General features: G+C 33.1%; 3 protein-coding genes across 4 annotated transcripts; 1 reads left to right on the top strand and 2 right to left on the bottom strand.

Moving 5' to 3' along the window:
* The first annotated feature begins 23 nt into the window (after positions 1-23).
* On the top strand, positions 24-751 carry LOC123207511. Its single transcript, XM_044625004.1, has 2 exons — positions 24-368; positions 465-751. The coding sequence occupies exons 1-2, from the start codon at positions 109-111 to the stop codon at positions 577-579; spliced, it is 375 nt and encodes a 124-aa protein (XP_044480939.1). The 5' UTR covers positions 24-108; the 3' UTR covers positions 580-751.
* An 816-nt stretch (positions 752-1,567) lies between these two features.
* On the bottom strand, positions 1,568-6,610 carry LOC123207499 (rab3 GTPase-activating protein catalytic subunit-like). Its single transcript, XM_044624977.1, has 14 exons — positions 6,369-6,610; positions 6,203-6,249; positions 5,583-5,789; positions 5,389-5,486; positions 4,880-5,073; positions 4,574-4,755; positions 4,132-4,473; positions 3,984-4,048; positions 3,773-3,821; positions 3,510-3,660; positions 3,143-3,227; positions 2,980-3,049; positions 2,712-2,852; positions 1,568-2,072 (listed from the first exon to the last, which is right to left on the bottom strand). Exons 1-14 carry the CDS (start codon positions 6,463-6,465, stop codon positions 1,746-1,748), a joined length of 2,055 nt encoding a protein of 684 aa, XP_044480912.1. The 5' UTR covers positions 6,466-6,610; the 3' UTR covers positions 1,568-1,745.
* Positions 6,611-9,595: 2,985 nt separating this feature from the next.
* LOC123207500 (probable tetraacyldisaccharide 4'-kinase, mitochondrial) lies at positions 9,596-12,721 on the bottom strand. 2 transcript variants are annotated; one of them, XM_044624980.1, is made up of 9 exons: positions 12,525-12,721; positions 12,249-12,372; positions 11,755-11,988; positions 11,409-11,558; positions 11,023-11,232; positions 10,786-10,845; positions 10,489-10,569; positions 10,226-10,372; positions 9,596-9,892 (listed from the first exon to the last, which is right to left on the bottom strand). In XM_044624980.1, exons 1-8 carry the CDS (start codon positions 12,695-12,697, stop codon positions 10,232-10,234), a joined length of 1,173 nt encoding a protein of 390 aa, XP_044480915.1. In that variant the 5' UTR covers positions 12,698-12,721; the 3' UTR covers positions 9,596-9,892; positions 10,226-10,231. The 2 variants fall into 2 exon arrangements, with proteins under 2 accessions (XP_044480915.1, XP_044480914.1); XM_044624979.1 differs by having other exon boundaries at positions 9,596-10,372.
* Positions 12,722-15,041: the final 2,320 nt, after the last annotated feature.

The raw sequence follows: 15,041 nt of genomic DNA, 5'->3' as shown, positions 1-15,041 counted from the left end.
ACTTTACGAAGGAGAAGAAATATCCAACTCTCATCCAACGTTATCCACTTCAAATCTCACTCAATTCACAACCACCTTGCTCCGTCGCTCATCGGCCCAAGTTGAGCCATGACGCTCCCTATCTCCACGACCAGAGTCCATTGCCACCACCCTTCTCTTCTTCCTTCTATAACTTCACACCTCAATCCCAAGCACACCAACAATGATGAACTGCTTCGCCTCTTCAGGAGTATAAAACCCACAAGACTTACTCCAACATTCACTTCGTTAAGGGCGGGCTCCGCCATCTCTGATTCGCATTATTCAGTGGTTCTCGCCGCCACTAATCCACCCAAGTCCGGAGACATATCGGTGATTCTCAAAACCAGGTTCGTCTTTTTCATTTTTTTCCTACAATTTCTCCTCTTTAACGTTCAATTATTTTTCCTCATTCTCACTCTCTTAATGCAAAAATAAAATTGCAGTGCTGTGATGCTCTTCATGTACTTCATTGCAAACTTTTTCGTTCCAAGTATTATCTCCAACTCCAAGTCCTCAGAATTCGACGAGGAAAAAAAAGATTCAAGTCCAAAAGCCTAACAAAGAAATTCCTGTAATTTAACAACACTTACAAATATGTACTTTCCGACTGAGGAGATTCGACTTTTCCATTTTTCCGTTTAAGTTATCAAACTTGTATTTTTGTGCGCAAAAACAGGCCTCACCTAAAATGCTATTAAAAATTAATAATAAGGATTTTCGTTTCAATTTAGATATAATCACCAAGATAATTTTTTACTTAACGTTGACCCGGGTAAAGGTGCATTTGAGCGGTGCTTGCTCAAGTTCGTTCACTAAACAAACTCAAAACGATTTTATATTAACTCTTATTCAAGTTTAGAGAAGGGTTTGATTTATCGATTATAATATCAAATTAAATTCGATTCGATATTATAGTTAAATTCAAGTTTGACCTTTTCTGAACCAAGTCAAATTTAAATTAACTTAAGAAAAACGCGTCAAACCTAAATTTAAATTCAAGCTCAACTTAAATTCATCTCTAAACGGGGCAATTGCAACCCACAAAAATATTAAATTTATCTATTCCCCAAATTTATTTTCACAATAGCCACAAAACCCACAGGGAATAGACAAAACTTACCCCAAATGAGCAAAATCACAGTTAGAATTAAAACTAATTCACAGTTAAATCATCAAATTTACCGCAAAAAAGTCATACAAAATTAAACAATTATAAAAAATAAAACAACAAACTCAAAACATTTAACTTAGAAAATATCTACCATCAAAAATATAACAAAGAGATTAATGTTGATTGGGTTTTACTTATTATGAGCATATTTTGCTTATTTCGAGTATACTTTGTGATTTCCGTGGAAATAAATTGTGGTAAAGAATAATTTGATATTTTTTTTAGATTATCAAAGCCTACATCAGCACATAAATTATCCACATCATTGCGTAATATATCTACATCAATGCACCAAAGTTGCTTTTAATAGAAGCATTGTTAAAAACAATATGATAATTCAATCCTTTAAATAATAAAAAAAAAAAAAACTCAATATTTCATGATAAATATGCCATTTCATTTCTTCGTTCCTTCGGATTTCAACAGGAAAAAAATTCAATGTTGTACATTCGAGCATCCTATTTTGGTTCATTTCAAGATAATTTACAGTTCCCATGATTTACATTTACAGCCAAAACCTTACCCAAAAGACTAAAAAATAATACCGGTATGGTTAAACCATGGTCCACTCAGATTCAACTGGAGGAGGTTTTTCAAGAGATGGGGATGGACTATCTGGCTTAGGATGCTTCTTTGAGAATAATGAAGACTTGCCATCAAAGAAACTCGCAAATGGTTGACGCTGCGGATGAGTCGAATTCTCGTCTGCGTTTTTCAGATCTTTTATGGCAAGTTTTCTCTGTTGTCTATCCTTGACAAAGTGGAGAGTGAGTCTTTTGAATCGGCTTTTCGGTTCGTCTGCAGTTGTGGTGGCGAATTCTGCCTGATTCATCAGGACTTCTTCGGGATGAGTTAACATTGTTTCCACTGTTTCATAAACCTGAACATAAATTCAACATGAAACTTAGCTGAATATACCCATGGTTTTAAAAACTAGACCAGCCTAGCCGGTTTGATCGGTTCAACTAGGAGCCAGTCAGAGATACTTTTATACTCGATTGGATCCAAACCCACCCCCGAGTCATAGTTCAACCAACAGTTTACCCCGGTCAAACTCCTATGATGACTTCTGGGTCTTAGCCATTTCATGGCTGGACTTGAATCCAACATCTCAAAAAGTTAACATAGTGCGTATATGCCATCAACCCAAAATCATTCTTATGTAAATGTAATCCAGATTTTAGATTTAATGATTAAATAGTAAAAATTGTTGAATTTTTTTTAATTTTGTTTAAAAAAATCACTGGTCCAACCATCAGTCAACCAGTTTGTCTACCAATTGACCCAAACCAATCCTTTCATTGGGTCAACGTCCCAGGTATGAAAACCATGGACATAGCTTTTTTTCAAGTCTACCTTATTAAACTTGGGCACAGACCTTGGTAATAAGGGTGGCATGCATGTATAAGGAAATTTTCATATATAGAAAAAGGCTATTCTAGTATTCTATCAACTGATTGCAAACTATATATAAATAAATGAACTTGAAAGCTATCTTCTGCAGTATGACAGATTGTACCTGGCAAATTTCATCAATCTTTTCACTCCAGCCGCTTCCTTGAAAAGTGGCAACAACATAGTCTTTGCAATCATGGAAAAGCTTGGACAAATTATCGTCAGCAGAAAGTCTCGCCTCAGCAATTACAAATCCCAAACCCAGCTAAAATTTTCAGAAAAAAGGAGAACATTAGTACATTGAAAGATCAAACGGTTAATTCTGGCCATAATACGTTACAGGTAGAAGAAAAAAAATGGAATAAATCTTCTTTTATGGTTAAGTAACTTACTAAAGAAACAAAAAATTGTTCAAAAAGCTCGGCAGGTGGGATGTCCTCTAAGCCATTAAGAATACCCTCCCTGCAGAGGACAAACCATGCAATTCTTGTAATCATAAACACAAAACAAAAATTTAAAAAGTAAGAAAATCAATTGCAATACTTCCAGACTCACACTGCTAAATCCTCATCAAAGAGGGGGGCTTGTCTAACAGCTGGGACCGGCTTAGCTGTTTCCCAAAGTTCAATCCACAAATTACCTAACATTCATGCCCAATCATGTATCAGAGTGATTTTACAATATGTTCCAAATTTAAAGTGCATAACGAGCCTTCATACATGATAAAACAAAAAGCAATGGGCTTCGCCTAACAACTTGATAAATCCTATACATTGAACAGGGCAGGTGGTAAACCAGATGAAATTGATTTCCACTTGCAAAGTTAACCAGAATATAACAAATCATCTTCTCTTCCCTTGCCCTAAAATACTAACAATGCATAAGTTACCAAGCAATGCATTAAGAGGGAAAAAAGGGATACCTTCTTTTTTCATTCGACAACTTAGTTGACCTTTCGCAGACGAACAATCACTTCCATCAAATTCATCTCCAATAATCTGCTTGCTAGCAGTCCAATCAGGGGGAGAGTGCCATCTAACAAAATCTTCTAAAATGCAGCCTGGATTTGCAGCCTAACACAATCAAACATAACCTTTAGGAACAATACATATAGAGATTATTACGGAAGTATCGAAAGGACCTAGGCAATCTATATAACATGCAAACTTTGAATTAATACATTACCTTGAAAGCCTGCATGTCGGAAAGGAGCTGAGAACATCCAGCACCAACACTGCCCACAGAAAAATAACAAATTAATAAAATAATAGGACCAAAAAAAAATTAATAAACCCTAATTTCGTTTATTTAAAATCTTCAAATAGTTGAGTGTATACTTCAAAATCCAAATGCAATTGACCACGTCAAACTAAAGTTACTAAACATCCACACTGACCTCCCTGTTCGAAGCACAAACTCCTCTGTTTCCTTGATAAGATCTTCTGTAAGCAAAGGCCCTTCCTATATATGCAAAGAGAGGCATACATCAGAGGAATGGAATTAGGTTTTAAGAGGTAGCCTTTTAGTTCTAATTATTAACAAACCTGAGCGATAGGGAAATATACAGGTTCACCAGTTTCCAACATTGTTAAATTAGTTGGACGATCAGCACCTAGTCGTAGAACAAGTTCTCCATTGCTTATTCTAGCATATAATGCCGAGCTTACAGGAGATGTACCCATAGAAATAGATGAACCCTCAATATTTGAACTGAATTGCCTCATCACAGAATCTAATGATTCAGTAGCAATAAAGCGACGCCTTTTCCTAGAAAGACAACAATTGATAACCTGAAATCGTTGATACAAAAGGCAGGAGTCTAAATCTGGTATACAATCCTCGGGAATGCCAGGAATATGTTGCTCTTCAGACCAAAGTCTTCTTAGCTGCAAGTGTAAAATTTTGAGATTTAGTTTGTTAGCTGACAAACAGAAAAGGAAGCAGAATTAATAACTAAACTATTAGAGCTCTGTACAAGGCACTTACTTCAGAAACAACTTTGCACCAGAATAATGCCATTCTTCGTAGGGTTTTAAAGCTTCCAATAACTTCAGATAACTTCACAACAAAGCTTTCAGCAGGAGTGCCATGAATATCTCTGGCCAAAGTTGCCAAGGTAATAGATGCCTCCGAATCAGAATGAATTTTCCTTCTGAGAAAGTTTCCCTCTGCAAACATCTTGCAGATATTTCAATGGAAGTGAAAGATCATCACAGGATAATGCCCAAGTTTTATAGTAGAAAAGCTTTTAACCAAAATATGAAAATATCAAGGTTTAACGCATTAATCTACCTGCATCAAATAGTAACCGAATCAGCGACATCACTTTCTCATTGTTGTCAAAGTCAGATTCAAGTTTATCATCTTTGTCACGCAGAACAAACAACTTCACTGCAGAGAGACTCAAACCTGCCCTTTCCAAAATAGGTGAAGAACTCCCAGATGATGCCAATAAATCTTTTATTGATCTAAACTTCTTTCCACTCCTGGACAAGCAGTCACAAAATCATACTCTAAGCACCATAAAATGATGAAAAATGATGTTACTCATCTGACCACTTATAAAGTGCTCAGAAGTTAAAACAGTTGGTCTTCTACAGGATGATACATAATCGGCATAAATGAGAAGATACTTGACACTTATCACGTATCATCCATCAATGAACTGAAAATTAGTACATCCCACAAAGCAGGGAAAACAAATCATTTGATAGAAAGAGAGACTGTTTTACAACATAAGTGAAAGATTCAACTACCCAACAGAAGTAATATAAGATATAAGAAGCAGCCCAAATACTCACTCAATAGCTACAGCCAATTGCTTCAAGACGGATGCTGGAGGAATCCCATTCACATCAATGGAATTTAACTGTTCTAACAAGGAATTCAGATCTGACCCCTGTAGAAACAACCGCCACCACCTCATCCATCAACCACAGAGGTAAAAGAAATAATATAGACCATTAGGACTTAACATATGTTGAGTTTTTCTTGCCTTTGCTTCAAGATCATTTTTCAAGTTAAGTAAGTACAAATTTTCATCATAACATGGAGCTGCCATTGTTGTGCTATCAACTTTATCAGGTTCTTCAGCTCCTCTTCTTCCTATTCTTATGTTCCGAAGCCTATCTTGCCAATCTTGTTTTGTCCCTAGAGAAGCAGGCTTCCGTAACGTATCCAAATGCTTGGCCGCATTGTGACCCTGTGTCACGCCATTTAAGTTCAACTATAATCCAAACACAAAGCCTAAAAGAACCTGTTTGTCGTATATAAAGGCTCGTATGTTTTTCTTCAACATTCATTTAATCACTTTGAAAGTTCAATTCTGTGCTGTCTGGTTTACAGAAACATGCAGTAAACAGCATATAAAATGCACATCACATCACATAACTAAATTTTAATTTTTTTCCCGAAAAAGAAAAAATCATTAACAAGCCTCGCACAAACACTTAACCAATCAAAGTCAACTCTTTATCTTTTCTCCAAAAAAGAAAAACTAAAATTCAGGTTCCTGTTCTTTACTTTTACCGGCAACCAAACAGGATTTAAAAAAAAAAAAAAACAAAATCTAATTGAGTAAACAAATAAACTAAATGCACGTATCTTTGTACGCACCTTTGACTGGCCGTCATTTTGTAAACTGCGCGATGTTTTCTCCGAATCTTCTCCGATCAAGTCAAAAACACCAAGAAAAAATTTTGAGAAAAAAATCTAACAAAAATCGAATTTAAGAGGGCGAGGCAGGGACAAAAATGGAAATAACGAAGAAAATCAAGGGTACCTCGGTCAGATTTGAAGTCAGTGAAGACGCGCTCCGCTTTTGCCGCAGCAGAATTGAAGGCTGTCCTGGCTTTAGATACAAAAGAGGGGGTGTCCATAACGTGCGCCGGGGGTGCGTAGCTTAAAGGAACGGCCTAAGAAACGGAAAGGCGAGACAAAATTCAAGGCATTGTTGTAGGAAAAACAAATGGTTCTCGTTAAGGTTGAAGAGAAGCGGAGGGTGATCTCAGAGCTGAAGTAAAGAAAATAGATATATATAATAAAAAATGATACAAAATAACAAATAAAAAAAATCAGATTCGATATTTTTTTGAACTTTTCAAAAATAAATATTAAATTTCTTTCTATAAATTTATAGAAAGCTACCTAACCGTCGCCGTTTTGAATGCCTCTTTTAAGAAATAAGTTTATTTTTTTCAGCTTAACTAATATAACAAGCATACTCTAAAATTGCGGTGCAAGTAAATAACTATTTCCCACCCAAGGTTTCACTAGTGTTCATGCTGAATTCCAAAACTAAAGGTATCTACTCAAAACCCAACTTCGTAAAAAAAATAAAAGCAAATGGTAAAGCAAAATTGAAGCTATTTCTATTTTCAAAATTTTGAAAAATTAAAAAAATTGTCTACTCAAATGGCTAAATCAAATAAAAAAAAAATGCGATTTAATAGAAAATATATTAAACAAATATGATCTAGTAAAATTAGATCCTTTGTAAGTGTGATGTTGGTTGAAATTACACTTTAACTACGGTTTTAATTGTATTATTCATTTCTAAAGTGATTTTAACGTTAATTCAAATCAAATTCCGATCAATCATAATTAAAAGTAATATAATAATTATAACAAGTAAAATAGATACGGGTAATATAATTTTTTGACGTGGTGTGAGGCATTAAATTGAAGCTCTTAATTTAAAATACTTCTATAAAAATTTGTTTTTTTGACCTAATATTGATGTAACACTTCAAAATTTTAGGGTTGGACTGGGACATTTGAGCACTTCTATACAAATGTTTTTGACTAATTCAACCTTGTAGCACCTTCTTCATAATAAATAAATAATTTTGAGTTTTTTTTTTTTTTTTCTGACTAGAAATGGAGCTTTCATTGATTAAAGCACGAAAATCCTTAACTACATTATCTTAGGATTGCATAAAAAAATAAATAAATAAATTTGATAAAATATTTTCTTTTTTGGATTCTATGAAAAAAATCAATATACTTATACAAGAGAAGTAAATGTTAAGCTAATATTATGTGTAATACATGGCAAGGATACTTAATACATATATATATATATATATATATATATATATATACACACACACACACACACAAAGAATGGAAACAAAATATAACAGTTTTAATAATCACTCACAAGTTAGACAATGAATATTATGAAGCTCGAACTTGTTACGTAATGTGATAAACGGTTTTTTATTATAGCTTTTACGAATACATCTGCCAACTACAAGTGTGTGGGCATGTATGAAGGACGAATCAACCTTACTTGCAATTTTTGTAAGACAATGTAGCAACTCATCTCAATGTGTTTTACGTGTTTGTGAAACTAGGGATTTGTCGCAATGTGTAAGATTATAACAAAATAAAGGTGTAAGAGTGAATTGTGTAACCGTAAAGTCTTTCAAAATATAATGCAATCATGTCAACCCCAAACGAGGGTTTGTCACGGCCCAATGTTCAACTCCTACATGTGATTTTGAGACATTTGTTTGCTTCTTGGATTTCCATGAAATGAGAGAATCTCTAAGTAAAATACAATACCCCATATCTTCTTATGATGTTGCAACTTGCCCTATCTGAATCACAATATGTTTTGAGAACAAGGTTGTTTGTTAACATAAAAACAAACCATGACTTTGCACACTTTTGACATATATAAAAACTCGCATAGTTGCCTCTTAATATGGTTTGCCTCATACATGAATTGACTCAACGTATGAACAAAATATACTATGTTTGATCTCGTGATAATAAGATAAATTATCCATCAATCTTTTGTACTTGATCAACTCTTTCAACATTCATCCATTCTTGGGAGTAAACTTCAAATTTATGATGTATTATTATGTCATTAAATATTACTTTACGTATAATTTAAAATTTTTATTATATGATGACAAGTCATTGTCAATTATGATATACGATGTTTTATTATTTTCAACTATATGTTTAATTTTTGAACATGATAGAATAAATAATAAATATAATAAGATGATAAAATTATTATTATTATTATTTATTTGTAAAAAGAGAATTTTAGATAAGAATATAAGGTAAGATCATAATCTAATATTAAACATATATTATAAACCAAAAAGACATGGTAAGCATAAAGAATGAAGACTGGATCAGGTCTCTTAAAACATGTAAAAGTTGATGGATATTCTTACATCATAGTACAATATTTTAAGACCTTTATTTTAATTTATAGATTTATAAATAAATAAATAATCATTATATTCAGTTTCTTTTTCACAATTATGATAATATTGTGGTTGTTTACATGGCCTATTATTATAATAATAATTATTATTATAATGGTAATCATAATAATTATTTATAGTTGCCGGTTGTTTTACGTATAATTTCCTTATTGCTTGTGACATAGACAACATTTTATTGGGTCAATAAGTCTTGGTTCATGCAGGCCGACTTGATCTAATCAAAACGACATTATGTAAGCCAACTGCCTTTCAAAGGATTAAACTTCAATCTAAAGATTACTTCCTAATAATTATCCACAACTAGGATTAATCTTTATATATGTCTCTCTCTCTCTCTCTCTCTCTCTCGCTCTCTCTCACACACACACACACACTCACACATATATATATATATCATTCACCAGAAGTATAAGCGTTTGATAGGACAAAACATTGATCAAACTGCCAGTTAAGAAATTCTAATAATTGGACTGTGATTCACTTCGATTTAACAACTTATTTTAATTTTGGGGAAAACTTAGATTAGGTTTGGCCTACGTCCCAACCAAATTAGTTCAGTTCAATCAACTGATTCAATCATACTAAGGGTTATTGAGCTGGCTCATTTTCAAACTCAACTCATCTTGTATCCAATCACACCATGGGTCAATTTGATCCAAGCATGGGTTTATTCGAGCTTAGATTGAAACCCACAATGTCTAACTCAAGCTTATTTAAGTGGATATATAATATCATCGGGACAGAATGAACAATGTCATTGGTGAAACGAATAATTTTAACAATAGGATAAACAATGTTATTAAATATACAAAGGAATCAAGTTGTACATTCAATCCGAGCCAGTTCACTTTGGATACACCCCTACTTATTTCAACAAGATGGGATAGAAGAATTTTATAAAATTGTTTGCGACTTACAAGAGCTTGATCAGATCCATTGAAGATGCCTCCACCTCCAGAGGCAAAGTTGACACCATTGAGGAATAATGGGGCCTTATTTTAGTTGGATTTAAGGGAAAGATGTGGAGGTGAAGTTGGCAACCCAACTTTCTCAGCTGCAAATTCGTGCATAAGCCAAAAATACACCCCAAAAAAAAACATTTAAATCAAATCGGCTCAATTTCAGATTATTACGTTCACTTGTCTCCATATATATATAATGGTCTTGATTTTATAATCTTAAGAAACTTCCTAGTCTTGGTATATATCAGGACTCAGGCCCCATTGTCTTTAAGCTTTTTTTTTTTTTTTTTCTACTTTTGCCATGGAAAAATGTTACTGATCAGATAATGACTGATGTTATCCATTACATTCCTACCCACCCCACAGAAAACAAATTTTATGAAGACATTATGCATGTATGAGGTGTATGCAGAGCTTTTTTTTACCTATAATTATTCCAGATATTCCTTTAACAATTTCTTGAAGCTATCCTCGGAGCATCCTCTGTGAGGCATGATTTGTAATTTAGAACATAGAACCAGAACTTTAAACGGCTGCAAATGCTTCAAAACCTCAGAGTCTCGATCATAATCCTGTCACAAAAATAGTATTGATAAGGCTGGAGAAGTTGTTCAGAAATTAAACTTCGTTTATAAAAGTAGTTGTTTCATGATCAAGAGAAATAGAAAAATGCACACACGCTACTTACCTTTTCCGTCACAACAACGATCGGCTTGGAGTTGAACCTGACCTCAAGTTCTCCAAGCTTCTTCCTGATCATCTCAATGTCCTATTTTGATTAATAAAAGAAAGTTTCAAGGTTGAAATACTTGATGCGATTGTGAGACTAGATATCTAGTGCTAGAATAAGCAAACTATAATCAAATTGTTTTCTGTAGTTCAACAGTTCAGAAATAAGTTGTGATTAAAGCACATTGTGTGAAATAATACTTGTCCATGCACATGACAAATATACCATCAATGCAGTTGAGAAAGATAATGATACCTTTGCCTGAAATAAGTGATGGTCACTAAAATCAACTCGGTCAACATAATGCGCTCCTAACTGCATCAAGTAACCAATATGAAGAAAAAGTCAAGAAAAAGATGATACACATAAAAACAATCTACTTTACATGAAAATATTTGGATCAAAATATATCAACCATGGACTGAAGATCACAGACAACAATTCTTTAAACAATGTCCATAAAAGATGGGAAAAAAATGATTGTAAAAATACCTTCCTCAGGTCCTGTGCGAAAGCATCAGCAGATCCAATTGCAGAAACACATAATAGAACAGAATTACACACTGTCGTCAAAGGTATTTCAGAGTTGACATTTTCCACTTCAAAGAAGCATGAGGGAGCCATTCTTGTGAAGTAAATTGGAAGAGAATTCCTAATTTCTCGAATCTCTGACTCAATATCCTTGAGATTTTGTTCCGATATCTGCATGAGAGAAGCATAAACTCATTTTTTGTTTATTCACCTTTTCTTAAAACCATCTGTAAACACACAGCATGCGGAACATATTATAAAATAAAAGATCAGCAATACTGCAGGATATTTGTCGAATCATTTGAAACCATGTAAAACAGTAAGTTGGGAGATCAATATTGTAATACCAAGTCTGCATGATGAACCACAGCAACATCTGCTCGTTTGAGAGCCATCAAAGGTTCTCTTAAAGGGCCAAGTGGTAGTAATTGATGGTTTCCCCATCGCATTAACCCATTAACCATTACAATTTCCAGATCACGCGACAAGCTCCAGTGCTATCTTCAAATTAAAAGATAAAATAGCAATTAAATAGACCATTCAGAATTAACTTAAAAAATGAGAAATGGTAAATGTTTCACAATTGACGGTCTCATGGATCCTCTAGATCAGGTCATCAAGAAACTTTATTTAAACACTATAGAGACTGCATCAAAGTTATCCATCACCCACATAAATAGAATAAACTATTACCTGCATTCCATCATCTAGAATTACAACAGCAATTTGTTCTGATTTGAGATGATCCCCCACTTTCTCTTCAATGTTAATTCTCTGGGAGAATCTACAACCACGAGGATCAACATAACCATATTTTTCAAAGAAAGAAGCAGCTGTAGCCGCCCGATTTGCACCTACACCAATCTTAACAGGTCTCCCAAGGAGATGCCTCTGAAGCATTCTAGCTTCATCCCCACCAGCATAACCCTGAAAGATGGTAGTATCCATTTTTCAACTAATCTTATAGTATCAAAAATCCAGGTTGCTTGCCACTACTTGGAACACTAATTCAGCTCTATCTTTACAACAAGCGGGCAAGGCAAATTTTACCCATTACTGCAAAAGAGGCGCCACTTCGGTTCCGTTAAAAAAAAAAAAATTTTAAGCAACGTAATTTAGGTTCTTCTTTCTCAAATCTATAATTCCAAAAACATTTAAAGGAAACAAATACAAGAAAGAGAGAGTACCCTGGTAAGAATAAGAGGTGAAATCCCAGAATCAGCTAAAGAGTGTGCTATAAACTCAACCATTGGTGTCTTCCCATTGCCTCCCCATGTCAAGTTCCCAACACTAATCACTGGTACTGCCAGTCTTTCAAATCAAGAAACATAATTAAACAATGCCATCCGATTACTAAACTGAGTCAATACAACTCAGCTTAACATATCCAGTTACATAGTAACACTGATGAAACTATATTTATGTTCTTTCAGGAGAAGAAGAGGGGGAGACTGAGGAAGTACCTGTGCTTGGAGAAGAAGCCGAAGTGGTAGAGAGAACGACGAAGGGAGAGAGTGACGCTGTAGAGAGAAGAAGCAAAGGAGAGCAAGGGAACGATAGATGATTGGAGAGGACTGAGCTTAGCGTGGTCCTGAGCGTAGGCGATTTCGTTCACCAGTGCTCTTAGTCTCTCCATTGCAAACGGAAAAGTGACGAGGAGGGAAAGGAATGAGAGGCAAAGAGAAAATGGACGAAATGGGCTGGTACGGCCCCGGGAGTTTGTAGATGGGCCGTAAGTGATGCTCTTGGAGGGCCCAATGCGTGAAAGCTAACTGGATGGGTAGTCAACCAAGCGTTATACCTCGAGGTTAAAGGTGAATTCAACTCAAATTCAAACTATACAAACTCGAATCGATGTTTAGCTCGGTTTCATTCTTCTTTCCAAGCTAGTATCGTTGCACCAAAAAATGATTTATCAGCAATTCTATTTTTTTTAACAATTTTACTATTTATTTTTTTACTGGCAATTCGAATGGTTAGTTATACCCTTACTTTAAATTTGAAAGCTTTAATGCTTATTGTATTTCTTGCCAAGCATACAGTGATGCTTGACATGTCGGTAAAAAATTCCCAAATACTTTAATGTTTAATAGATATGTTCCATTATTCTAGGAATATTAATATCCCCTTCAATATCATAACCATAATATTCTTTTTATTGAATGTTCTATAATGACATTATACCATAATATATCTTCTAAGATCAAAGTATTCACATTACCCTATATATCACTTTGTTCATGTAATAAGATTATTCCATAATATAACAATATTTGTCATAAATAGGGGAAAAAAACTATTTTCCGCCCAAGTTTTAACTTAATTTTAAAATTATACTTACGACAGATGAAAAACTTAAACATCTACCTATGAATTAATTGTCTTCAAAATTTTTAATTAGAAACAGAGATAAAATCATTATTTTATCTCAAAACCCTAAAACCTTAAGATTTATATCATTTTTTCCCATATTTTAAAAACTAACACTTCATCCTATTCTCATTATTTGAAAATTTTATATTTTACCCATAGGGTTTATATCCCTTCTCTGGCTACCACTATTTCGGTCGATGGTTGATTGTCTTCTATTGATCTTCTAGATTTAACCACGAAAAATGATGAAGGACGACCACCCACTACAATGAAATGTCATCCTTCGTCACTTTGTCCTGATTTGGATAACGAAGAGTTGTCTTTCGTTATAAATAATTATTGTTTCTTCTTGTTCACCGATCAAATTTTCTAAGCCACTAAAGTTAAAACCTAAAAAAAGGGAAAAAATTAAATTTTTTAAAGTTTAATTATGAAAAAAAATTGTTAGTTTTCTAAACTTAAGAGGGGAAATAATATACATTTTTAAAATTTTAAAGTTTAGAGGTAAAATGATGATTTTATTTATATTTTTAATTGAAAATTTTAACAACAATTAATTCATAAGTGGGCGTTTGAATTTTTTATTTGTCATAGATATGTTTTTAAGATTTGACTAAAACTTAAATGAGAAATTATTATTTTCCCTCCTAAATATTCAACAAGTTTGAATTTAACTATAGAATAACATACAAGCAATATTTTTCAAAGTGTTAGCCTATGGGTCAACTATTTGACTAACCGAAACAATAATGTTGACATGCTATAATTAAATTTTAAAGTAAGTTATAACCACGTGATGTTAGCATGACGATCGATTTTAAAAGCTGAAATGTATTTTGATACCATTTACCAATTTTAACTCTAAGCCAATCTAATTCATTGGTTAAAATAGGTATTAGTTATGACCTAAATCAAATTTGATATATATATTTTTTATTAAACTGATTAATTTGATTTATCAAAAAAAAAAAAAACCAATCAGTATAGTTCGTCTTTCAAAATAATGTTTAAGTATATAGGGTATAAACTCACAAACGATCTATTTGTATATTTAGATGTATTCAAATTGGATTAATTAAATTAATTTAAGATTTTTTTTAACCAAACCAACCTTTTGGTTTAACAAAAAGCATAAATCGAAATTAAATTGATTTATAAATTAAATAATTAAAAACTAAATAAAAAATAAATATTTTTGAACTAAAATTTTGATTAACTAATTTTGAATATAATTATAAAATATCACTCAAATATTATTTTTATTCAAAATTTGGAATATTAATTCGATTTATTAATTTAGTTTAAAAAATAAGACAATCTAATAACCAAAGTAAAATCTAATTTTCAAATGACATATTTTTATATTTGATTTTCGATTGATATATTAATTCAATTCATTTACAGAATAATTATGAACTTCTCACTGGATTTCTTGGACCTAGGCCAATTAATCAGGTCTTTTAACTATAAATCGAAATCAAAGAATGTTATGTGATTGGCTACAAGTTTCGGTCGCCATCAAAATCACTGGAATCCAACGGCCACCATTTATTCTTCCCCTCACTTGTCTCGTCTTCTAACATGTTTTATGTTACTGTTCATTTGAT

The sequence above is a fragment of the Mangifera indica genome, unplaced genomic scaffold (genome assembly GCF_011075055.1).
Source record: "Mangifera indica cultivar Alphonso unplaced genomic scaffold, CATAS_Mindica_2.1 Un_0083, whole genome shotgun sequence".
Classification (NCBI taxonomy): Eukaryota; Viridiplantae; Streptophyta; class Magnoliopsida; order Sapindales; family Anacardiaceae; genus Mangifera; species Mangifera indica.
This window is presented reverse-complemented; position numbering and strand designations above follow the sequence as displayed.

Bases quoted from the DNA above. Each gene is read 5' to 3' on its own strand.
- LOC123207500 (XM_044624979.1), bottom strand. From the start codon at position 12,697: ATGGAGAGACTAAGAGCACTGGTGAACGAAATCGCCTACGCTCAGGAC. The intron at 12,373-12,524 runs GTACTTCCTCAG...TTGATTTGAAAG, and splicing joins GGCTTCTTCTCCAAGCACAG to ACTGGCAGTACCAGTGATTA. The intron at 11,233-11,408 runs GTATTACAATAT...TCTCTCATGCAG, and splicing joins TGGTTCATCATGCAGACTTG to ATATCGGAACAAAATCTCAA.
- LOC123207499 (XM_044624977.1), bottom strand. From the start codon at position 6,465: ATGGACACCCCCTCTTTTGTATCTAAAGCCAGGACAGCCTTCAATTCT. The intron at 3,050-3,142 runs GTGAGTCTGGAA...TGTCCTCTGCAG, and splicing joins TTTGATGAGGATTTAGCAGT to GGAGGGTATTCTTAATGGCT. The intron at 2,853-2,979 runs GTAAGTTACTTA...TGAAAATTTTAG, and splicing joins AACAATTTTTTGTTTCTTTA to CTGGGTTTGGGATTTGTAAT.
- LOC123207511 (XM_044625004.1), top strand. From the start codon at position 109: ATGACGCTCCCTATCTCCACGACCAGAGTCCATTGCCACCACCCTTCT. The intron at 369-464 runs GTTCGTCTTTTT...ATAAAATTGCAG, and splicing joins TCGGTGATTCTCAAAACCAG to TGCTGTGATGCTCTTCATGT.